This window comes from Symphalangus syndactylus, chromosome 6 (genome assembly GCF_028878055.3).
Source record: "Symphalangus syndactylus isolate Jambi chromosome 6, NHGRI_mSymSyn1-v2.1_pri, whole genome shotgun sequence".
NCBI classification, from domain to species: domain Eukaryota; kingdom Metazoa; phylum Chordata; class Mammalia; order Primates; family Hylobatidae; genus Symphalangus; species Symphalangus syndactylus.
Genome location: NC_072428.2, coordinates 29768819 through 29794889, shown reverse-complemented (window position 1 = coordinate 29794889; position 26071 = coordinate 29768819). Strand labels below are relative to the sequence as shown.

At 39.1% G+C, this 26071-nt stretch overlaps 2 protein-coding genes across 4 annotated transcripts in view; one reads left to right on the top strand and one right to left on the bottom strand.

Moving 5' to 3' along the window:
* MUC15 (mucin 15, cell surface associated) overlaps positions 1-12928 on the bottom strand; it is a 29323-nt gene extending 16395 nt beyond the window's left edge. The window contains exon 1 of one of the 2 annotated variants that reach the window (XM_055282109.2): positions 12814-12928. The gene's annotated coding sequence lies outside the window, so the exon portion shown is untranslated. The remainder of the gene's footprint in view (positions 1-12813) is intronic. The other variant, XM_055282108.2, reaches the window with a different exon arrangement.
* Positions 1-26071, top strand: part of ANO3 (anoctamin 3) — a 471431-nt gene that overhangs the window by 383258 nt on the left and 62102 nt on the right. For both annotated transcript variants that reach the window (XM_055282105.1, XM_055282106.2), the window contains 3 exons: positions 19756-19838; positions 20248-20388; positions 20940-21104. In XM_055282105.1, the coding sequence (XP_055138080.1) occupies positions 19756-19838; positions 20248-20388; positions 20940-21104 (389 nt within the window). The remainder of the gene's footprint in view (positions 1-19755; positions 19839-20247; positions 20389-20939; positions 21105-26071) is intronic.

Genomic DNA, 26071 nt, shown 5'->3' with positions numbered 1-26071 from the left:
TCATGAGACAGCTGTAAGTTTACTTTTTCTTCTTTTTAGAATATTATTCTCAACGTTGGCCCATTCAGATCTGAAACTTGACTTTTTTTTTTTCACTTAAGGACATTCCTTGGCCACATTTATATGATTGTGAGCAGTTTTCTTTGGTAGGTGGTTAGTGATAGGAGCTATTTCACAAGAAGAGTTGGCCTTAACTAGAGATGCAGAAATCTTCTAACATGTAAGAATGTAGAGGATATGGACACAAGGATAAATAAGTGGGTAGATATGGTTCTGGTGGTAGTCATGTAGACAGAAAAATTGTCAACTGAGAGTAATGGGAGTATAGGTATCAGATTTTTTTTAGAAAGAGAGAGAAAGTGGCTGGGCATGGTGGCTTACGCCTGTAATCCTAGCACCTTGGGAGGCTGAGGTGGGCGGATCACCTGAGGTTAAAGACCAGCCAGGCCAACGTGGGGAAACCCTGTCGGTACTAAAAATACAAAAAAAAAAAAAAAAAAATTAGCCAGCCGTGGTGGCAGATGCCTGTAATTCCAGCTACTTGGGAGGCTGAGGCAGGAGAATGGCTTGAACCCGGGAGGCAGAGGTTGCAGTGAAGCTGAGATTGCGCCATTACACTCCAGCCTGGGCAACAAGAGAGAGACTCCATGTCAAAAAAAAAAAAAAGAGAGAGAGAGAGAGAGAAAGTATTACAGCATGGCAGCCTCAAAGATCTACTCAAAGTTAGTAATCATTAATATAAAATAAAACAATTTACTCAGAATAGCTGTGCTTTTCTCCAGCTATGTTAATGTGCATGAGTACAAATAGATAGTAGATGGAGTGATGGGTTTAACTAGGGTCGTGTTTAAACCATGGGCTTATGACAAATTGAAACAAGAGCTAGAGAGTTGAGGGCATTTGCACCCAAGTGAGTATAATGATTGCCCATTAGGATACATAACGACAAAAGTGAAGGCACAAAGGGAGGAAAGGATAGTAAAAATATGTAGGATCAATGAATTGATAATCTGGCTCAAGAGAATGTTGGAATTGCAGTTTCTAGGGTGTGAACTGGAACTGTGGATGTAATTATTGAATATCATGGAAGGCCTGCTATTATTGATCAAAAGTATGTTGTGGGAGTACATGAGTGAGACCGAGTAGGATAAAACAGTTTTGAAGATAGAGATCAAAGAACTGAGAAGCCAGAGTACTAGGAATATTATCTGTGTATATTGTAACTTCCAAGAGTAATTTTGGGAGTATGTTGATAAGAGTTATGTTAAGACATGAGTTTAAAATCTTCATAGATGTTGGGTAAGTGTCTCCAGGAGACAGAAGATGACTACCACAAGGAGTGGCAGTAGGAAGCATGAATTGATAATAGGAGATTCAAATCTGTAAATTGTTTAGGAGGGAGGAAAAATGGTCCTAAAGCAGCAATGAGGAGCAAGAAATTCACTATCTCATCAGTACATATTGACATAGGAGACAAAGAGCTATCACTTGAGTGTGCTACATGGAAAGTGGGGTTTTAGGGGAGTCCCAGGTTTCAATTAGAGTAAGAAGGTGAAGGGATGAAAAAGGCTTTGCCTTGACTTTGCCTAAAAAGGGAATAGTGAATTTGTTTCAAAAGTTGGGAAGGAGCGGGTGATCGTCACAAAGGCAATCCCTGTCCTGGTGGCATGAGGATCAGTTCTTGGGGAGTGAGGGATGATCTGGAAATTGTGGGCTCCTTGAAGTAACTGAGGGGAACGGGGTTAAAAAGTACAATTATATTAGTCCCGATGGACCAATTGTGCATGTTCACAGGCAGAAAGCTGTGTGTAGAATATGGGGATAGAGGCCTATTGCTAAAATGGAGAGTTACAGTCTCCCTGTAGATTCCTGCTATTAGAAGAATTCTGAAGAAGAGCCTTTTCTTTCCAGCACTCAAGTGACTCTTCAACCTACAAATGGCAGCCTTGCAGGGAAATGAGACGGCTCTCTTTAACAATACGTGATATTCTGTTTTGTGGAGATACCATAACTGATTAATTCCTGTGAGATGAAGTGTACTGTTACAGCATCTTCATTCTTTTAAAACCCTAATTTTGTTATATAGTCTAATCTGTTTAAGCAACTCTTGCCGAATTTATTAACTATCAACTATTTTTATATGGACTTAACTTATTAAGTGAGGCTACAACCAGGCATAAATATAATGAAGTGGCAAAACTGGCAGTTTGGTAATACTATAACTTATCTTACCACTGGTAGGAAAAGATCCACATGATTTATTAGTGCTTTCTAAAAAAGCACTTAAGGCAGGTAATTAGAAAATCTCGGCATATCTAATTTGTTTCTGTCTAGTTAGAAAAAGTTATTATAGCTAAATAATAACCTCAGCAGCAGAGTGTTCTCACCAAGGAGCCATAACTTGAAGCGGATAGAGTGAGGAGAGAGTGAGATGCCTGGGCAGGTGTGTACACTCTGAGGAAGAATCTTGATTTGTTCCTTGGCTCAAAAGCAGGGACAGAAGGAAAAGGAAATTTATTCATGACCTGAAGAAGATTTTGAAATCAAGTTCACAGGCAACAAATAACAATGAAAAAAGACTTACTCATCCATTGAAAGGACTATACATGCCTTAAACAATTTGCAGGGAGCATTGAAAACATATGGTTCGCTAAGCTGACAGTTCATACAAGCTCTTTAGCTACAGAAAAGGAACTGAATTTTTGTGCTGAATTAGGAGAAAGCAACAAATTAGATATGCTAGGATTTTCTAATTTTCTGCCTCACTTTTTGTTTGTTTAAAAGCAAAAGAAAGTATTAAGTCACTGGGATCTTTTTTTTTCTGAAAAAAATCCAGTTAAAGTTGTTATGAATCCCCTTTTTAAAATATAAGTACTTTAGTAACACTGTCTGAGGAGTCAGAGAAACCTGGGGCAGAGTCGAGTTCACTTTTGAACAGTATTACTACCAGTAAAAGAGCAATAGAACAGTTTCTTACACATGAAGCTGGTATGAGGATGTAATGAGTAAACATGTGTAGAACATGTAACAACATGACTGGCACATAAGTTTTAATGCATTATAGCCATTCATGAGAAGAGATGTACAATTTTGGAAGCCTCTTTCAAGAAAAAGATTACAAAAATACCAATACAAAATGAGGTGCAAAAGTAATGAGAATGGAAAAAATCACAAATTTATAAATTTTTTAAAACTCCAAAAAAAATACACAAAAAGTAAAATCCAGAAAATTAAAAATGTTTTAATCAACTAACTGCTAAACACATCTCTGTAATGCTTTTTGGGCTATATTTGTCTGCAAATTTAGAGATTTTAAATTATCTCTTTATATGATGTTTAAAAAATATTTCATAAAGAGAATACAAAAGTAATTCAGTCTTTCCTCTTTCTCTAGCATGGTTAATTCTGTTTTTATTATTGATAGTTTCAAGGTTTCTTTCAGCTTCGTAATTCATCATTGGCAATATTATGTACATTTTTAAGATTGTTGTGAATTTGGCAAAATCTCTAGTGTCTTTCATAGATTAGTTGAAATTTTTTAAATTTCCCATAGTTTCTGGTTCTATGTATTCAGATCTTATTTCTCTTCCGTTACCTGTGTTGGGCACCATAGAACATATGTAAATTAACATACCTCTCCTGAATAGAGAGCCAAAAGAAGGCTCTGATAACTGTTGTTTCATCTGGGCCTTCTTTTGAGAAGGCTCCAAGTCTTTAACTCTTCTGATGAAAACAGTGCTTTCCTCTATATTCAGACATATTTAACTTCATATTTAACTACACTATATCTACAAATTGAGATATAGTGTTCTCATAAAAGAAATATTTTCAGACAATTAAGCTATGAGCATGGATCATAATCTTATGAGTTTTGCCATAAAGCAAAAGTCCTCTAACAGACCAATGCAAAGATTTATATCTTGGTAGAAACGTTTATTAAAGAAAAATTGGTTAGTAAATATTATTAGACTCAGAAAGGAAAGCATGTCAAGTCACAGGCCTTTGAACTGCTGATTGACAGGCCACTGGAGGGATGAGCAGCTCACCTCCCAGAAGTTCCTTGTCTCATTTAGCTGTATCAGAAACTTGCTTAAACGTCTTATCTGTGATGCTAATTTCTTCCTAGAAAGAAGTTACAGATTATATAGCCAAGAAAGTTCTATTCCAAATTATGTTTGAAATAAACCATGGAAGAAATTCAGCATTCCAGCCAAGTAACTTCCTCACATAACTTAACCTCTAAGGGTCTCGGTTTGTTTATATAATGAGTGAGATGAATAATGTTTACTTAACCTGAGTTGTTGTGAAGATGATGTGACTTAATGTAAAAATATCTAGCACAAACTCAAGGACATTGTAAGCCCTCAGTAAATGCCAGTTCTCTTCTTTGGAAATATAGTGCAATTCCTTTTTTTTTTTTGTATGCTCACTATAATGATGAACATACATAAGTTTGGGATTAAATTATTGACTCTAGAGGCAGCGGTCTTAAATACAAAAGGAGAAGGCCAGACACGTGGTTCACGCCTGTAATCCCAGCACTTTGGGAGGCCAAGGCAGGTGGATCACCTGAGGTCAGGAGTTCGAGACCACCCTGGTCAACATGGTGAAACTAAGAATACAAAAATTAGCTGGGCGTGGTGGCACATGCCTGTAGTCCCAGCTACGTGGGAGGCTGAGGCAGGAGAATCACTTGAACCCAGGAGGCAGAAGTTGCAGTGAGCCAAGATCGCACCATTGCACTCCACCTTGGGTGACACAGCAAGACTCCGTCTCAAAAAAAAAAAAAAAAAGGAGAAAAGAAACAATATGCCATTTCCTAGGTCATGAACAAAAGATGGAAAGTATCATGTGGAAACTGACTGGTTGTGACTGAATTTTTATAAAAGCGAAACAATTGAAATATAAATAATTGACAATATCTCTGTTTTTCCTGGTAGAAAATTATCTTCATGCAGGGGAAACCAAGACAAAGTTCTTGGTATGTGTAACAACTAGAGTGTTAAGAAAATTGGTTATTACAATTTATTATGGCCTTCCAGTGGATTAAGCATAGACTACTTACAAATTGTCTCTCAATTTGTACAACACTCTTATGAATACAGTTTTATTATTCTCATTTTAAGTAGTAACAGCAGAATTTTATCATCGTTTAGTAATTTGTCCAAGGTCAGACAATTAGAAATATATGCACCTTTCAAACCCAGAACATCCCTACTCTACTCCATGGTCTGTGTTCAGTACCACACTGCTGTTCCTGTATGTTCTGAGGAACATTATTACTTAATCAAAAAGATAATTTTCACTGCATTTATTTTAAAGGTGAAGTCAGTAATTTATTTTATAGTGATCGGTGTTTACTTACGGTGACAAGTACAGTCTAACTGAGGTACTATATCCAGTTCCAGAGAAATATATACAGGTTGAAAAGGCAAATATTAGGGCTCTAGTACTGGCCAGTTTGAATAGACGAAGACCTTAGTTCTGGAGCAGTTTTCTAGAGTCACAAGTTGTTCCAGGGACTGACTATACAGGTATCTGGTCCTGGTGAAGGTTTCCTGGGAAGAATAGGCTAGCCAGTAAGGAGATGGAAGTCTTTAAGGAGTTTAGTTGTAGTTTCAGTTTTTGTTTTTTCCTTTGTAAATTAACAATTAGTATGGCCATACTTCTGAGTATCAGCAAGGTGTCAGTTCTCAATATACTGCTCAAGGAAAATACTTTGGATAGAAATACCCAAATTTTAATAGTAGCTGTTTATTCATGGTGGGATTGTTAGTGACTTTTATTTTCTTCTTTATACTTTTAATTAATTATTTCAACATATATTAATTAAAGGCCAACTATATGGCATGCATTCCTCTATCCCTAGATTTCAGAAGTAAATAAGACAAGGTGCTTATTCCTGTTATTTTTGTTGATGTTACATTTTTAATTAGAAAATATTCAACTGAATTAAAGAAAGTATATCAGATCATTGAATGGTAAGATGAGGAAAAGGCTTGAGAAAAATTAATATTGTGCTTTAAAAGATTATATTGCATTTATGGAAAATACATGGCAAAAAGCTGACTAGTTTATCAAATGTGGACACCTCCAATATTTTAGCAATTCAATTGAGAGTATCCATTTCAATTTGAATAAATGCTACTGAAATATCTATTTAATATGCAAATGCCAATACAATATTGAGTGACCACAAGAGTTACCTTTAGAGGGACTCTACTTCCAAGTTAAGAGTCTGCTGTGGTCAAGATTGAGTGAGAGTCCTCATTGTAATTTAATAAACATGATGATGCTTATATGTAGCTTCTTATTTCTTCAAGAAATTTGCAAGGCGGGGGAAAGATGTCAAATCTGATTTCAGAAATTGGCAAAGACTTTCAATACTTAGGCTTCAAATGCTGGCTTTACTATCTTCTTTCTTACTTAATGTTTTTAGAGAAAAGAAGGAAAGGGAAATTTGAAGTAAAATTAGAGATTCCACGTCCTTGGACAGAGGAAATTTAACAAGACAAGCAGGTTTTGACCAACCAGTTCCAGATATTGTACTGTGTCAAATACAGTTCAGTCCAAATGTTCAAAATCTGCCTCTGCACACATATTTACAGGCTCTTCGTATCAATTAGTCTACTTTGTGCTCATGTAGAGAACTCCATGCATTACATTTCTATAAGGTGTTAACCAAAAAGACCGAGTAATTTTCCCCAGGCATGGAGACGTAAAATGTCCCATATTCATGGCTCTTTTGCCAAATGCAGAACCTGTTTAGCAAGGTTTCTATTTCTACCTCATGTGTAGTGGTGTTGCAATAGTGCACTGGGAAAGCACCTTATGCTTGAGGATGATGCCGAAAATAAACCTGGGGAATGGAGAAGTCTTTAGTAGTACTTGGGTGTTGTCCAAACTGGCAATCTCAGTTGTTGCTCTGATAAGCTATTGTTTCAGCTGGGCCTTCTTTTGAGAAGCCTTCAAGTCTTTAACTGTTCTGATGAAAACAATGCTTGGAGTTCCTTTTTCCTCCGTATTCAGACATATTTAACTTCATTTGTGTTTGAACTGACCCCTTTCCCTGACCCTTTCTAATCAACCATATTAGAAGGATAGTACCGTGGTTTTCAAAAATTGTTAAGCAATAATTATTTTTTCAACTAGAATTGATTTTGATTATTCAATATGTAAAGCAGATAAAGAAGGGGCTTCCCTGGTGAGATTCTGTCTTGTTTTTTTTTTTTTTTTTTTGAGACATAGTCTCACTCTATCGCCAGGCTGTAGTGCAATGGCACAATCTCGGCTCACTGCAACCTCCGCCTCCCATGTTCAAGCAATTCTCCTGCCTCAGCCTCCCATGTAGCTGGGATTACAGGTGCCTGCCACCATGCCTGGCTAATATTTGGATTTTTAGTAGAGACAGGGTTTCACCATGTTGGCCAGGCTGGTCTCAAACTCCTGACCTCTGGTGATCCGCCCGCCTCGGCCTCCCAAAGTGCTGGGATTATAGGCCTTCCTATATTGCCAATGAGATTCCTTGAAGCATAATTTGAAAACCTGGAAAAATGGAAAGATGACAAGACCAGGAGTTACATTATGACTGGATTCTATTCAATAATTCAGTTCAATTTGATGAACATTTATTGAGCATTTTCAGTGTGTCAAGCACTAAAAAAGCTAAGGAAACAAAGACACTAAAAAATCCTAACTTCAAGTGTAGTAAAAATAATGTATAAGAACAAGTGTAATAAGTTTTAATAAAGTGCTGTAGATGCACAAGCTCAGTGATATATTTCAACCACCCTGGGCCTTGTTTTCTTCAGATTTAAAATAAATAACTTAGAACAAACCACATGCAGCATCTAACCTCCCTTATATTTGTGACTCTATGATTCTGATAGTCTGTGCTATGAACTGTAAACTGAGGAAATGGAGCTATAAGAACTAAGTGCAGCCTGTTCATCTTTGAAATTTTTTTAAGTTGAGAAGAGGGTGTCATTGCTGTCAGAGAGGCAGGTGTCAAAAGTAAATATAATGTGTAGTTGCTAAGGAACAGAGTTATGCTTTATTATCTTCAGCTTTTCTGGAATATCCCTTTCACCTCCATGAGTCATGTCAAACCTGGCTTTCCCCTGATAACAAAAATGTCCTTCTCCTGTGGAGGCCTCTGATCCTCTGACTCTATCTCCAAACCAGTTTCACAGGACCAAAGAAAGGAGTTGATAAACTTTCCAGAGTGGTTAAAAAGAACATAGGCAGCACACATTTCTTTGTACAATGTCTACTATGAACAAAGTGAAAATGCTCCACTTCCCACAAACAATTAGTGCTAATGCTTTGAGATATATATGATATATATACCTGATATATCAGATATATATATATGATATATATATCTGATATATCAGATATATATATGATATATATATCATATATATAGGCATTATTTATATATCTAGATTTGTCAGTCTACCTACCTATATATATAAGCCTTCCCTACACTTACATCTGATTTGGTATTTCATTCTTTATAAATTTAATGACTTTCATTTTATATACTTTCATTTTTAAGTATCTTTGTTTTAACATTTAACAAGCTTAATACACTCCCTCCCCTCCTCACCATCCCTCCATTGCCATCTTTATTTTGAGCCATTGTTCCTTTGCTCTTATATAGCAGATTTCTGTGCTTTGAACCCCATGCTATTTCATTTCTGCTGTTTTTTCTACATCCCTATCTACCTATCTCCAGGATACTTCTTTATTGATGACACTCACAGCATGTTCTCAGATTTTCATTCCCACCTATCAGAACCTATTTCATGTCTATCCAGGGAAGCATTGTATGGTAGACAGAGTATGAGTATTAGAGTTAGGATGACTTTGGTTCCTATCATCCATGTGACTTCAGCAAGTCACTTAACCTCTCAGTACTCCAAATTTCTCATGTTAAACTGAAGGTTAATAACAATAGCCATTTTATGAAACATTTCATATACACCTTGTACATGTAGTTCCTGTTCAGATTTTTGTTGACTGTTAAGAGAATGGGTGTTATAGACGTTAGAAGTAATGTATCTAAAGTGATTATTAAAATACTTTATAAATAATTGGAAGTCAAAACAAAATGACAGCATTATTTCTGCTGCCTTGACCTTATAGTTTTTGTATTGAGGTTCTACCACCTCAGTAACCATGACTTTAACTGCTCTTCTACCTCTTCCATCAGCACAACTGCTTATTCTCTAGGCTACTCTGATCAACCTTGGCTGCACATTGGAAGTCTTTGGGAGCTTTCAAAAGTACTGATGCTGGGGTATTGTTCCTGGAGATTTTGACTTAATTGATCTAAAGTGTAGCTTGAGCATTGAAATTTTTTGAAGCTCTAAAATATTCAACTACGTAAATCCCCCGATTCAGTTAGTTTGTCAGTTCTTCCAACTGCTCAATTCTCACCCCTGATTTGATGTGGGGCTGTCGTTAATGCTCCTGTATTCTTTTTTTTTTGAGATGGAGTCTCGCTTTGTCGTGAGACAAATAATTATTGTGAAGCAATAATTATTTTTTCAACTAGAATTGATTTTGATTGTTCAATATATAAAACAGATAAAGAAGGGGCTTCCCTGGTGAGAATCTTTTTTTTTTTTTTTTTTTTTTTTTTTTTTGAGACGTAGTCTCATTCTATCCAGGCTGGAGTGCAGCGTGGCGCGATCTCGGCTCACTGCAAGCTCTGCCTCCTGTGTTCACGCCATTCTCCTGCCTCAGCCTCCCGAGTAGCTTGGGACTACAGGCGCCCGCCACCACGCCCGACTAACTTTTTTGTATTTTTAGTAGAGACGAGGTTTCACCGTGTTAGCCAGGATGGTCTCGATCTCCTGACCTCTTGATCCGCTTGTTTCGGCCTCCCAAACTGCTGGGATTACAGGCATGAGCCACCATGCCCGGCCTCTAATGCTCCTGTATTCTTTTAATCTGCTGCTTGCTTCAGAGACCACCTGATCCAGCCAGGAGCCCAGAGTTAACTATGCATGCCAAACTTTTCACCAGAAATTATAATAAAATGGATTATAAGATACTTTATTCAAAGTCATAATTCATAGAATTTTTCACAGATTTCTGTTTCCTCTTGAAATTCCCATGTCCATTACTCAGTCTTGATCAAGATGCCAGCTCAACCCCTTTTCTCATCCTCTTTTCCTCTGCTATCAAGGATGAGATTAAATTCATGTAATCCTTCTGAGAGAACGGTCACTGAATTGAGACCCTAACAATTTTTGCCCTCCAGCTGACATTTCCATCAGTTGGAACCCACTATTTATGCCAGAGTAGACAAAATGTGAGCCAGTGAGTCAAATCTGGCTGATGACTTAGGGCAGTGTAGAGCTTAATTTCATCACGTATTATTGAAATTTGGGTGTGTCTAGATGAACTAAGCACTTCTTATGTTTAGGGTCGGCCCCAGCCTTTCCTCCTATGTTATACTAAGCCACGTCCATTAACATACCTGAGAGAACCTTGAGATCACCTAAGTTGGGTGCTTCTGCTTCATCTGTTTGCTGAGATCTTGGCATAAATAGAAGCCCTTTCTCGTTTCCAAGGCTGGTTAATACAACTGTTCTAGAGAACTGTATAGACATTTTTAGTGTTCAGCCTACCTTTCAAATCCAAGCTGGTCGCCTGTGTTCATAATTTAGTTTTGCAACCACCCTGGAACTGACTGTGGAATGGCATATGGTCATCCCATCTCGCTGCTTTCTTTTCAGCCCCTCACTGCAAGATCAGGTCCCACTACTGCTAAGCACAAGAGTTAAAAAGGTTGGGGCCAGGTGCGGTGGCTCACACCTGCAATCTTAACACTTTGGGAGGCCAAGGCAGGAGGATTGCCTGAGCTCAGGAGTTCAAAACCAGACTGGACAACTTGGTAAAACCCTGTCTTGACTAAAATAAAAAAAAACAGCAGGCATGGTGGAGTGCACCTCTAGTCTCAGCTTCTCAGGAGGCAGAGGCAAGAGAATCACTTGAACCCAGGAGGCAGAGGTTGCAGTGAGCCAAAATCATGCCACTGCACTCTAGCCTTGGCGACAAAGTGAAACTCTGTCTCAAAAAAAAAAAGGAGTTAAAAAGGTTCAGAAAGCAAAGAGGGTTTTCATTAGAATCAAGTCATGTAATCTTTTTAATCACTTATTATTTAAAAAATTGTTTTCTGTAATTTTTAGGTATAATTTGCCTAAGAGCGAAATCCACAGATTCTAAGAACAGCATGGTCACTTCTGAAAAATAAATGAACTTGTATAACCACCATCACCGCTGTTAAAACATAGATTACAACGCCCCAAGAGTTCTTGAGCCTTTTGCCGATCATCTCTGAGCCTCTTGCCAATCAACCACTGTTTTAACTTTCAAAGTTAACTGTTTGTATTATTAATTGTATTTTTACTAATAATTTTAGTAGGGATTAGCAAATACCAATTTATTTCAATTAGTGTTTTGCATACTCAATTATTCTGTATACGCTTTTTCTAATTAACATTTTTAAAAAGAGAATGTGGATTACCTGAAAGTTGAAATAAATAAGCCATGAATAAAATACATATATCTCCAGCTGAGCATGGATTTTTAACAAAGGTTACCTCAATAGTAAAATTGAAAGTGGACACCCTAGCTTCTGAGAAAGATTCAGTATATTTTCTGTAATGCTATTTACCTTCGAGCTAAAATCGCACCAAATTCAAGATTATCTTTATATTTTATATTTTGTGAAAGGTATTTTTTGCTCAAGTATATGCTGGAAATACAAATTAAGAAGAAAGCATGTGACAGACACATTTAAACTTTAAGTCTTGACAGAGACCAATGATAATTAGGATTTGATTGAGCATTCTAAATGTTGTGCACTATATTAAAAACCTTAAGTCCCAGCCTAGGAATCACTTTTTGTTGTACTTGCTTACTTAATATTGTACTTTTTTTTCAGTTTTCCTTTTCTTTGTATCTCATCTCCTATTTACTTCCTCTATATTCCACTTTCCTCTTAAGTTCTAAATGTCTCATTTGGTAACAGTGATTCTGGTCTGCTATTTGAAAGCAGATCCAGTGCTTGGAGATTCTGATTTTTCTTGCTGACAATAATTTTTGGCTGTTTTGGTTCTTTTAGTCATTTGTACTCTTTTAAAACTTCTGAAGATCAGTAGAGTAATTACTTATGGTAGACCTGGGGAAAAAACAAAAATCAGAACACCAACCAACCAACCAACAAAAACAAGCCTGAGGAATGTACCAGCCAGGCGCTGTGGGTGGAGAGTAACTAGCAAGAGTTTTGGTCCTGGCTCTGCCATTTATTGTCTGTGTGACAGCCAATTAGCATCTTTGCTTCCAAAATCCACGTGATGATAACACTTGCCTATCTCTTTGTAAATGTTATGAGAGTGACAATGAATTTAAAACATATGTGAGAGAGGACTTTGTAAATGTCATAAAAGGTAAGAAAATGCAACTATGAACATTGTATTTTTTTTCTAATCAATACTGGTGCTGATTTTTAATTATAAAGAAAGGAGAAAAAACCTTAGTACCACAAATTTCTTTTTTTTTTTTTAGTTTCTACAAATAATTTATTGGAATATAATTTGCACCCATTTAAAGTATCCAATTCAATGGTTTTTTTGCATATTCACGGAGCTGCACAACCCTCACTACATCAATGTTAGGCCATTTTCATTACCCCAGAAGAAAGCAGGTCCCTGTTAACAGTCACTCCCTATTTTCCCCCAAAAGTCCCTGCCCCTGGCAACCACCAATCTATTTCCCAACTGTGGATTTGCTTACCTTGGGCATTTCATATAAGCAGATCACACAATATGTGAGCAGATCATACATGAGCAGACTACACAATACATGATCCTTCCTGTTCAGCTCCTCTCACTTAGCCCTGTGTTTTCAAGGTCCTTCTATGCTGTAGTAAACATCCCTGCATCATTCCATGCATGGGTCCATACGTCATTTCTTTCTATTGCTGAATAATATTCCATTGTAGGGATACTCAGTCTGTATTTCTCTATTCACCAGTTGCTTCAGCATTTGGTTTCTACTGATCTGATTTTCCCCCAATCCAGTTTTCGCCACACACAGAATCAAAGGATTGTGTAAGAGAAGCTGATAAGAGGATCTATAGAGAGCTCGTGACATTTCTGATCTTCTCCAAGGTTAGAAACCAACAGGGATAACATCTCTGCCATTTACCCTCTAAGAGAATAGATAATGCTTTGAGGGTTAAAGGGTACAACATTTAGAACCTCTCCCTGATGAAACAAACAAACCCAGATGTCTGCTTAGTAGCAAAAGAAAGAGAATAGTAGGTAGGAGTTGCCATAAATTAGAATAAAGGGAAAAAGAGAAATTCATATTTGTCAAATATATTATTGGCAGTATCAGGCCTTTTATGGCGATTATTCCTTTTAATTCTCATATACACTCAACAACTTATATGATGTGATATTTACTGCTTTCATTTTATGAATTAAAAAATTGAGGCCTAGGGAGTGTTAGTTGTTTGCCACACACAGGCAGCTACAAAGCAGTCGGGCTCATCCAGCTGTTACCAGCAGGCCTTTGTTCTTAGATCTCCCAAGATGGTGGCAGGCCACTCCCAAGATGGGGCAGGCTGCTCCCAAGATGGCAGCAAGCCTGTTGTTCTCTGACCTGGGGTTCTTGGCCTCATGGATTCCAAGGAATGGAACCTTGGGCCATGTGGTGAGTGTTACAGCTCTATTAGAAGCCGTGGGTCACAGAAGAGAACCCTGGAACCCAGTGACTAGTGTTCAGCTCAATTAGGACGAACCTGGGTACTTAGCCATGCAGGAAAAATGGCAATCCTTTAAAGCCCGATGGGGAGTGGCAATGGGCGCCTTGCCAGATCGGGAGCACAGCAGACACCCTGCTGGATCTGGAGGGGTGGAGGTCAGCGGCGGGTCTGCAAATGGCAGTGGTGGACGGCAAGCGAAAGCTCAGCTTGAGCCATAACAAACACGGACCAGAAGAGTGTGCAGTTTCAAGATTTAGTAGAGTGAAAACAGAGCTCCTATACAACGGGAGGGGACCCAAAGGGGGTTGCCCACTCCCGTCTTGAATGCCTGGGGTTTATATCCTGAACATTGTCCCTCCTTCGTGCTCTCAGAAGATACATGATTTGACTATTTCTTTACCTCCTGCTTTTAGCCTAATTTGTATTTTAGTGAGCCCTCTTTACTACCTGATTGGTTGGGTGTGAGCTGAGTTACAGGGCCCGTATTTAAAGGTAGGTGCGGTCACCTTCCCCAGCTAGGTTTAGGAATTCTTAGTCAGCCTAGGAAATCCAGCTTGTCCTGCCTCTCAGTCTCTCAACAGGAAAACCGAAGTGATGTTGGGGAGGTTGGCCAACGTCCACTCTTAACTGCTTCCTGCTGAATGGTAGCAGGGGTCGTGCAGTTGAGATTTCCTCGAGAGGGGTGCCTTTGTTGTCATTAACATCAGAGCATGGGCTAGCAGGCTGGTCCAGGGGTCTGCAGTAGATCTTAGTCATGGACTGCATCTGGGGCTCCATTTGAAGAACGATTTGTAGTTTTACACCTTCGATTCTGGAAGAGACATGCTTAACAAGGAGGTTAAAGATACAGGGATTGAAATGTATGGCCTGAAGTGCAGGGGGATATGGTTGTGGGTGGTGAAAGTGGGGTTTCCTTTAGAAAAACCCCTATATGATGGGGTATTAATATTTCTGGGAAGTCACATTCTCCATAGAAGCTCTTGGTAAGGGGAGCTACTGGTAGTATAGCAGCATGAAGGAGGTGCAGTAAGAGTGGCGTATTTCTATTTGGACAATCTTTTTTAAAGTGTCCGTGTAGACCGCACTGGAAGCAAGCCCTATTAGGCATGTGATTTGCCCAGTCTTTCCCTGTTCCAGAGCCTCCAAAGTCCGCTTGCCAAGGGCCATGACTAAAGCGGTGGCCTTCTTTTTATCCTGTTTGTCCTGTTCTGCCTGCTCTTCCTGATCTCTATTATAAAAAACCGAGGTTGCCAAGTTCAATAGGGTTTCTAAGTTTTGCTCGGGGCCTAAGGTGGACTTTTGAAGTTTTTTTCTAATGTCTGCAGCTGACTGAGTGATCAACTTATCCTTTAAGATTACCTGGCCGTCAATAGAGTCAGGTGACAGAGAGGTATGCTTCCTTAATGCCTCCCTTAGTCTCTCCAGAAAGGCAGTAGGATTTTCTTCCTTTCCCTGTGTTAGAGTGGACATCATTGAATAATTCAAAGGCTTCTTCCTAGTTTTTCTTAGTCCTTCTAGCATGCAAGTTAGCAAATGTCTGCAGCACCAATCTTCATGTTCTGATTTTGCGTCCCAGTGAGGGTCTACACTGGGAACTGCCTGCTGGCCTGTGGGGAATTGTTCTGTTTCCTCTGTTGTCATCCTATCATTGAGCTGACTGAGATACCAGAGATCACCAAACTCTCGGGCTGCAGTTATGGCGGCACTTCTCTCATTTGGGGTTAGTGTCTGCTTTAGCAGTAACATTATATCTCTCCATGTCAGATCAAAGGATTGTCCTAACCCTTGTAAAACATCAGTATAGCCATCAGGGTTATCTGAGAATTTACCTAGGTCTATTTTAATTTGCTTCAAGTCTGAGAGGGAAAAAGGTACATGCACTCTGACTGGGCCAAATTCTCCTCTTCCCACCACTTGGAGGGGGCATAATCGGGGAATAATGCCACTCTTGGGTTCATTGTTTACCCCTTTGTCTATCTCTTTTTGGATCGTTTGGGTTGAAGGGGCATTCTTATTAGTTGGGGAAGGAACTGGAGGAACACCAGGGCAGGGAGGTAGACTCTGAGGGCTTCCTGTAGGGCATAAATTACACTTTTTACATAATTGAGAGTTTTCTCTTAATGAAAAGAAAGTTTGCACATATCGCACTTCACTCTATTTGCCCTCCTTTCTACAAAAGAGGTCTAGCTGTAAGATGGTGTTATAATATATACTTCCCTCAGGGGGCCAGATTTCTCCCCCTTGAAGTGTATATTGTGGCCTGGTGGGACTGCAGAAGAATATAAGTTGTTTCTTTCTTAGCGTCTGAGGGTCAAATTGGTCTCAATTCTCCAGAATACATCTTAGGGGCGTTTTTGCCTTGGGGAACCTTTCCCATCTCAAAAAAGAACATAGGGATGCCAGCACCCCTAGTCATTTTCCAATGAGCGTTAATCCTAGAGCATCCTCTATGGTCCTAATGCTTATTCCTTTCTAGGGTGTGTAACCACCCATGGACCTCTGCTTATCGGATTAGTTACACTCACCGATATAGCAGTCCTGCACCCCTTTTCCCGCCTTTCTTGACCACAAAGAAAGGGGTCTGGGCTGCTGGATTCTAGTGGTCCTTTAACAGGTGCCCAGCATTGCCTTTGGCTCAGGGGTGAGTCCTAGAGCTGGGCTGGGTTCCTGACTATTTCATTAACAACCCAGCTGCCCCATCCAGATTCATTCCCATAAACAGCAGTTCTTATGCAAATTCGTTTCCGAGAGGGTGTAGGTAACCTTTTGACTCAGTATTGAGATAGAGTTTTTTTTTTTTTTTTTATTCTGTAAGTACTTTAAGGCTTGGCTGAGTGCAAACAGGTCATACGTTTGAGCAGACCGATTATTAGGCAATTCTCCTAACTGCTTCCACAAGAGTCTCCCTATCAATTACTGAATACCCATTGTAGTTTTTTCTCAGTCACCCGGGAGGAACCATCTATCGTCCTGAAGGGAGTTCCTCCTAGGTCTGGTCGGACCTTTGTATGGTAATTAAGATTGAAATCTCCTGTTAGGAAATCTGCTGGGTTAAGGGAATTTTCAGTGGTTAGTGTTAAATCACCTTTTTCTAACAGAATAGCTCCATACTTGAAGATTTTTGAGTTAGAAAGCTACCTTTTTGCTTTTTTTGACTTAGGATAGCTCTAAACTGGTGAGGTATGCTCACAATGAGGTTTCCTCTAAAGGTTCTTTTTCTTTTTTTTTTTTTTTTGAGGAGTCTCGCTCTTTCACCCAGGCTGGAGTGCACTGGCGCGAGATCTCGGCTCACTGCAGGCTCCGCCCCCCGGGGTTCACGCCATTCTCCTGCCTCAGCCTCCCGCGTAGCTGGGACTACAGGCGCCTGCCACCTCGCCTTGCTAATTTTTTGTATTTTTAGTAGAGACGGGGTTTCACCGTGTTAGCCAGGATGGTCTCGATCTCCTGACCTCATGATCCGCCCGCCTCAGCCTCCCAAAGTGCTGGGATTACAGGCGTGAGCCACCGTGCCCGGCCTCTAAAGGTTACTTTTCTACTTTCTTCTTTTAGCAAGGCAGTTGCCGCTACCAATTGAATGCATTTGCGCCATTCGCAGGTTACTGAGTTAAGGATTTTTGATAGGAAAGCTATGGGTTGTCAGTGGTCTCAGTGTTTCGGGCTATGCCCTTGTTTACACTGACAACAAGGTAATATTGGAGTGTTATAGGATCACGGAGAAGACCTTCAATTATCAATTACAGGTTTCAAATTTACCCTGGCTTTTAAAGGAATAGGGCACACTGTTTTTCCTTTACTATTTCTAGCTTTCTCTTTCTCTCTTTCTTTCTCCTTTGACTGTTTCTCTCTCTGACTCATCTTTTGTCTCTGTCTCTTCCTCTGTCTCTCTCTGCCTCTCTCTTTCTCCTCTCTGCCTCTGTAGAAGGATTTTGGAAACACAATGGAAGGGCATTCGCTCGTTGCCCCCATTTGCCACTATAGGAATATGTGCCTCCCTTTAATTTACTCAATTCATTTTCATCCTGATCTGTTATGTTGTTGTAGACCCAGTTCCAGTTGTTAAAGTACTGGGTTATCAATTCTAAGGCCCTGGCAAGGGTGGTGGGGAACGGGTCCCACATAACTGCCCATGTCGAGAGCTGTATGCCTGAATTGTGAGAGTCACCAGGGACAAGACTCCCTGGGTTCATGGCCTAGGTGCTTAAGGACACGGCGTAGAGCTTCCTTAGATCCCTTTGGAGATACAACCTGCTCTAATACTTGGGAGTGGAAGTGGAAGTGTGAAGCATTAGTACCTAGGAGGCAGGGATCAGAAGAAGTAGATTCAGAGGTAAGGGGAATTTTGGGGGCTACACTTTCGAGAAAGTCGTGGTTAGGACCCAGGCGGTATGAGTCAGAAGGAGAGGTAGGGGCGCACACATGGGCGACTGCTCAGTAGAGACTTCTGGCTGCGCGATGATCTCGACTGGCCTATGCCGGGAGTTTGGGACAACAGCTTTCTGCCTCTACTCGACCCTCGGCTTCCCTAGGAAAATTGTGAAAGCGGAAGCTGGTTCCAGGCAGAACAAAGCTCCCAACACAGAGGGTTGGGGGTTGTTAGAAAGCTTTTTCCCTGGAAACCTCACACCTGAGTCCAGCAGCCACACTAATCGTTTTTAACTGGCTGACAGGTGCCCGGTTATTTTCCTCCAATTATAAGGAAGGATAGGACAGAATAGCAAGTAAAAGTGGTTCAGTATTACTCACCGCTTTGGAGAAGCACCGTATGGGCCACCAAATGTGGCCTCCCAAGATGGTGGCAGGCCACTCTCAAGATGAGGCGGGCTGCTCCCAAGATGGCGGCAAGGCTTTTGTTCTCTGACCTGGGGTTCCTGGCCTCATGGATTCCAAGGAATGGAACCTTGGGCCATGCGATGAGTGTTATAGCTCTATTAGAAGCCATGGGTCACAGAAGAGAACTGTGGAACCCAGTGACTAGTGTTCAGCTCGATTAGGACGAACCTGGGCACTTAGCCGTGCAGGAACAATGGCAAGCCTTTAGCCAGATCAGGAGTGGCAATGGGCGCCTCGCTAGATTAGAAGCACAGTGGACACCCTGCCGGATCTGGAGGGGTTGAAGTCAGTGGTGGGTCTGTGACGGTGGCAAACAGCAGTGGTGGACAGCAAGCAAAAGCTCAGCTCAAGCCGTAACAAACACGGACCAGAAGAGTGTGCAGCTGCAAGATTTAATAGAGTGAAAACAGAGCTCCCATACAATGGGAGGGAACCCAAAGAGGGTTGCCCCAATACCACAGATTTCTAAAACACATATGTGAGTTCTTAGTTGTGTCCACGAAGTCTTGAATGGTGTAAGATAGAGCCTATCTAGAAAAAAAATAAAACAGCAATCGTTTTCTTAACTGTTTAAAGAGAAAAGCTGATAGTTCAGGAATTTCTTTACTTTTTCCACTGAGTCCTTTTCAGTCCATGTAGAGTCCACCCAGAATATGAATTCGGGAGTTTCTTCTCTTGTCTTTCTTTTCTCCTCCTTCACCACAAGAGTTTGTTCTTTTATTCTCTTTCCTATACTATCTGTCTGTAAGTTCTGGACAAGTAGCATTTGATCTTTATTGTGATTCTTGGAGAAGGCTTTATTTGAGTCTTTAGATAATTTTGAATAGCTTATGCAGGTCAAAATGGTCAATATTTAGCTCAGTAATATTGATTGCATCATTTTGATGAGCTGTGCTGACAAAAAGTCCCTGCTTCTTGGTTCCAGTAAAAGAAATCACACCCCTCTAGCAGCATATGCTAATTGATACACTAATTAATGATGTATAAACACAGGGAGAAGAGGAAAAGGGAAAAATAAAATTTTATTACTTTAAAAATTTAACTAATTTTAATTATGAGATAAGATATATCAATATAAAGAAGAAAAGCAATATGATGTGATTTAGGTAAAGAATTACCATTTTTATATTTTATAGCCACAGTCTTCCTGGAGTTTTGGAAAAGGAGAAGGAGTATACTGACCTATACTTGGGACCTTATCGAATGGGAAGAAGAGGAGGTAAGATGTTAGGATACAAGGAAATAGGGAAACTGGACTGTTACAGTATATGGAAAATTACTGCCCTAGCATTCTGGCTGGAAGCAGTTAACCACCATTAGATTTTTCCCTTGATCTTTCCTACTAACAAGATTTATTATTTTATGAAGATAATAGAGATCATTGAAGTATGTGTTTTTCAAACCACTTCTGTGATGTTTCTTTAAATTACATTAGTGGAAAATTACACTAATTTCAATACTGCTCGGGAATTATTTGGAAGGTAATTTGATGCTTTTTTTAAAAGGTTGCTTTATTGTGAAGACTTAATACAAAAGTAGGCCAAATTTAGGAGTATTGTATCAATTCTTGGGGGTATTTTTTTTAGTTTATGGCTTTGATATTTAGATAACTTTCATTTCTCTCATAGGAAACACTTCGTCCCCAGTTTGAAGCCAAGTATTACAAGATGGAGATCGTAAATCCCATCACGGGAAAACCTGAACCACATCAGCCTTCCTCAGACAAAGTCACTCGTCTTCTTGTTTCTGTCTCAGGAATATTCTTCATGGTAAAGTATAGCCATCGATATCAAAATGTTTTGGGATTCCAAATTTAGAAGTAAGTTCAATGATACCAACTCATTTTGTGACGTTGAGAATGTCAGAAACCTTATTCTTTCCAACAACTTGGTAATACGTACAATTAAACAAACAAATCACAACAGGTTATGGAGATTTTACAAAGGCAGTTTGTGCACCTTTTTAAAGAAAATACTCTTTGGGAGAAACAGAGATCATGTAAGATAAAATGGAAATTATATCAGTTGACCTGATGGATTAGATATCTTGTGTTAAAAATGAGCATTCCATTTAAGAGGACATTGGGCAGAATTTGCATGTTAGTGTGATAACTTTGTTATCATACTAAAACAACAAATTTTGTCCTATTTGTTTTGACTAGAATATAACTTCCTTAAAGGAGAAAATTAAATCTAGATATCCTTTCTTGGAAAGGTAAATACCTTCAATTCTTGGGGACAGTAGATTTGATCTACGGTTTTGCTGTTGACTTGTTAATGGTGTAAAATATGGATGTTTTTTCTGGTGTCCAATATTGTAGATATCCTTGGTGATCACTGCAGTGTTTGGAGTCGTGGTGTACCGCCTGGTTGTCATGGAACAGTTTGCATCATTCAAGTGGAATTTCATCAAACAATACTGGCAGTTTGCAACATCTGCTGCTGCTGTCTGTATCAATTTCATAATCATTATGTTGCTGAATCTTGTAAGTGTCTATAATGTTATTCTTCAGTAGATAAAAAAGGGGTGGAAAGGGGAGAGGTCTATGTTTCCTTTATATTTGAAATGTATTTACATGGAAGCCAAAATAAGACCAAGCCACATTTCTGTCAATGACAATTCAGTTTAACAGAAAAGATTTCATCTTTGTAGTTTAGACGATAGATTTTTGAAATTAAAATAAATGCTAATTGTATTATCTTCCCTGCATTTTGGGTTTATAATCTGATTAGTGATAGCTTCCATTCAGTTAGTATCTAGTGTGTACTAGAGGTGGTGCTATGCACTTTTCAAACAAAGAATTGTTTGGGCTTTAAAATCATCCCAATAAACTCCATTTTATAGGAAAACTTGTTGGAAAGATATGGGAAAATCTTTTTGAAAGCAAAGTATTGTTATCTACTAGTCTTCATGTGAAATAAAAAACAGGCAATTATTCCAGTTTTCTTTCTCTGGAGCTAACGTTTCTCTCTCCCCTCTCTTCTTCCCTCTCCTCTCTCCTCTCTCCTCTCCTCTGCTCTCCTCTCCTCTGTCCTCCCCTCTTCTCCCCTCTCCCTTCTCCCTCCCCTCTCCCCTCCTGTCCTCTCCCCTCTCTCCTCCCCCCTCCCCTACCCTCTCCTCCCCTTCCCTCCCCTCTCCCCCTCCTCCCCTCTCGCCCCCTCTCCTCCCCTCTCATCCCCTCTCCTCCCCTCTCCTCCTCTCTCCTTTCCTTTCCCCTCTCCCCTCTCCTGTCCCCTCTCCTTTCCTCTCCCCTCCTCTCCTCCTCTCCCCTCCCCCCTCCCCTCTCCTCCCCTCCCCTCCCCTTTCCTCCTCCCCTCCCCTCTCCTCCCCTCCCCTCCCCTTTCCTCCTCCCCTCCCCTCCTCTTTCCTCTTCCCCTCCCCTCCCCTCTCCTTTCCCCCTCCCCTCCCCTTCCCTCTTCCCCTCCCCTCCCCATCTCTCCTCTCCTTCCTTCTCCTCTTCTCTCTCTCCCTTAATACCTCCCTCTCTCACTTCCTCTCCCTCCCTTCCTTCCTCTCCCTCCATTCCTTCCTCTCACTCCCTCTCCCTCCTTCCCTCCCTCCCTTTCTACCTTCTTTCGTTTCTCTCCTTTTCCCATTGCTTCTCTTTGCATGCCTGCTCTATTCTATCAGGAAGATAACTGTTTTTTGCCTAACTATACCATTTTGTCATAGTCTGGCATGCTATGGCATTGCTACGCCTTTATTATCTTCTTTGACTCTCTCTATGACTATGTTCCTCGTGTTTCAACTGCTTATTTAACTTAAATCATCCAGTATTTTTATGTGCTAGTTACTCAAACAAAGCACCTTTTTGTTTCAACATCACATGCACTTAATGACTTGTGGACCAAATATCCATGGTTGATGGGACAACAGTGTGCATAGGCCTACCTCTTCAATCAGGTTTATCAATGGGAACCAATTTCCTCTGAAAATAGAAGGCACCTATTGGCACATTAAGGATAATATCTTTAATTCTTCCAACAGCTCCACAAAGTCAATGTACCCTTCATTATGTAAATAATGAAACTGAGATTCAAAGAGCTTAAATAACCTGCATATAGTAAGTGTTAATGTTAGTATATATACATCATGAGATAATTTATATGATATAGCCGAGCCATACATAAGTAATAAGGTTAGTATTTTAAATAGGTAATATGCATTTGGTTCCAAATGTGATTGATACTCATGTTACTTGTTTAGCCTGGAGGGAGTTGAGACCATTTGCTATTTAACTTTAAAACAATAATCAGAGAAGATCTTAAGAGAAAAGTGAACAGTCACAGTTATAAATGAGTACACATTATTATGAGGACAATAGTTAACATCTTCTACTGAAGTTTGCTTTGCTCAGGTCCAGTTTAATTTGTAGAAAGAGAATACTGTTTACGTTATCTCTAAACGAGCCATAAAATAATTTACGCTCTTGACTCATAATTTAAATTGTACAATAAACATTGAAAAAAATACACTTTTACAAGTAGGAAACCCATATGGTAGTATATATAAGATAGTATAGGTTGTGCACTGCACAAGCATCACATTGATGGAAGAGCCATTTTCAGCACAGACACTGTAGATTTTTGTATTTTTGCTGATACTTTTCTGGTATACAGTAAAACATCTTGTTTGCAACAAAATCAGTACAAACTATGACAGCTTTTCACTAGAACTTTTCAGTAGACAGGTTACTGCAATTGGCCCTATTATCTGGGAAAAGATAACTAAGTAATTGTGTTTATTTCTCGTCACACAAGCAGTTGCCCAATTTGATCTTAAATTGACTCGTTTCTTATTGTAAGTAGGTTGGTTGACAAAAAAATTAATAATAGTAGCTGGTCATAGTTCTGCTGCCCAGGATCTTATAGTCTAGTGGGGAAAGAGAATTGAAGAATTCAATGAAGAATGCACAATAGTTGAAGCACAAAGGGCCCTGAGTAAGGTGAGAAAAAAGTCATCTATTGCACGTGAAATGGGATGGTAAGTTTTATGACAGTGGATCAGAAGACTTGAACAGAAGAAGAGAGGGTGCTTATTCTGATCAGCCAAGAAAGAGCAGAAAGGAGATTGTTGTTTGAAGAAATTCAAACCACAAATGGAGAGAAGCACAGAAAGGCATGTTCTTTGCCCTAAGGAAATAATGAGAAGTGTCTGTGAAGCATATTAGAATAAAGAAAGATAAGATTAGAAAACTAAATCAGTGCCTAGCTTTGGAGGTGTAAGTGGCATGTAAAGAGTATGGATATGATGTTATTTTTTGCCCACTGTGGGCAGTGGGAAGCCATACTTGATGGAATTTGATAAGTAAACAGCCACAAATCATCGTAGCAGATACATTCATAGATGTAAAGGAGATTAAAATATTAGAAGAGGGGCCAGGCATGGTGGCTCATGCCTGCAATCCCAACACTCTGGGAGGTCAAGGCAAGAGGATTGCTTGAGCCCAGCAGTTTGAGACCAGCCTGGGCAACATAGTGAGATCTCATTACTACAAAAGTTTTTGTTGTTGTTTTTAAAGCCAGGTGTGGTGGTGCACACCTGTAGTCCCATCTACTCAGGAGGCTGAGGTGGGAGGATCAGTTGAGACCAGAAGTCAAGGCTACAATAAGCTGTGATCACCCCACTGCACTCCAGCCTGAATGACAACATGAGACCAAGTCTCAAAAAAAAAAAAAAAAAGAACATATTACTGCGTAATAGAACACTAGAACTTATTTCTTCTATCTAATTATAATTTTGTACCCATTGATCAATGTCTCCCCATCCTCCCCTCACCAACCCATGTAATTACTGTACTGGTAAGTTTGAAAACTTTCAAGAAAATGTAAGCCTTTCTGCGGAAAAGATAGTCACAACTGCTTAAAGTAAAAGTAGATATTCTAAGTCGATTGTCAATCATGAAAGAAATTGAAAAAAATATTACAAACTAGTAAAGCAGTCTTATCATAGGCACCGTATTACATTTTTAAAAACTTTTAAATAAAAAGATAATTACCTGTTGTGCAAATTAATACCGCATTTAGATAAAGAAATAATGCTTCCTGGGCAAACATAAACCTGATTTTTAAAATATAACTGCAAAGGTAGTATCAAAACTCAAACTAAAGAGCATTTACAGCTATATACATAATAATGGCAAGTATAGATCAAAATATTTTCTAGAGTTACCTCTTGAGGAAGATAAGTAATTATTATTTTCTTTACATATTGTCTAATATTTATCACATTTTGAATTTTCTAGATTTGCTACAATAAGCTTATATTCTATTCTAATAAAGGACAAACCTTTTTTTAAAGTAATTTCCAATATTCTATTTTAAAGGAATTATCAATAATATCATCCAAGATTCATATAGAAGGATTGTAGTATTATTTAGAGTAGTAGATATTAGAAAAGAGACCCCCTTAAATAACCAAAAATAAAAGAAAGTTATTCAAATTCTATATAAGGTAGTATCTTATAAACTATTAAAATGCTATTTGAATATTATTTGAGAACATGAAATACAATTATATAAGTATATAAAAGTTTACTTGATTCCATTTTTTTCTAGAATACACATGCAGTTCCTGGATTTCGAAACTTTAAGAAATTACAATCAAATATTAACAATATTGGTCCCTCAGTAGTGAGAAAAAATGTGGCACACCCTTTTGATTTAGTATAACTTTTTGTTTATAGGGATTTTTATTTGTTCACCTAGTATATTTATTTTAATTCACATATTGCAATCGTACATGTTTAGGAGTATAATTGGATGTTTTGAACATATGTGTTTTGTATAATGATCAACTCGAGGTATTTAGTATGACCATCACCTCATGGCATTTATCATTTCTTTGCGATGGTCATCCAAGCCTCTTTTCTAGCTATTTTGTAATGTAAAATACCTAAGTGTTAAACAATGTCACCCTACTGTGCAATAGAACACTAGAACTTATTTATTCTATCTAATTATAATTTTGTACCCATTGTTCAGCCTCTCCCCATCCTCCTCTCCCCTACCCAGTCTCTGATAACACTTCCTCTATAATATCAACTCATTCATTGATTTTTAAGAAATCCTTTCCCCATTGCTTGTTTTTGTCAGGTTCGTTGAAGATCAGATGGTTGTAGATATGTGGTGTTAATTCTGAGGTCTCTGTACTGTTCCATTGGTGTATATGTCTGTTTTGATAATAGTACCATGCTGTTTTGGTTACTGTAGCCTTGCAGTATAGTTTGAATTCAGGTAGTGTAATGCCTCCAGCTTTGTTCCTTTTGCTTAGGATTGTCATGGCTATACGGGCTCTTCTTTGGTTTCATATGAAACTTAAAGTAGTTTTTCTAATTCTGTGAAGAATGTCAATGGTAGTTTGATGGGAATGGCATTGAATCTATAAATTACTTGGGGCAGTATGGACATTTTCAGGATATTGATTCTTCCGATCCATGAGAATAGAATGTTT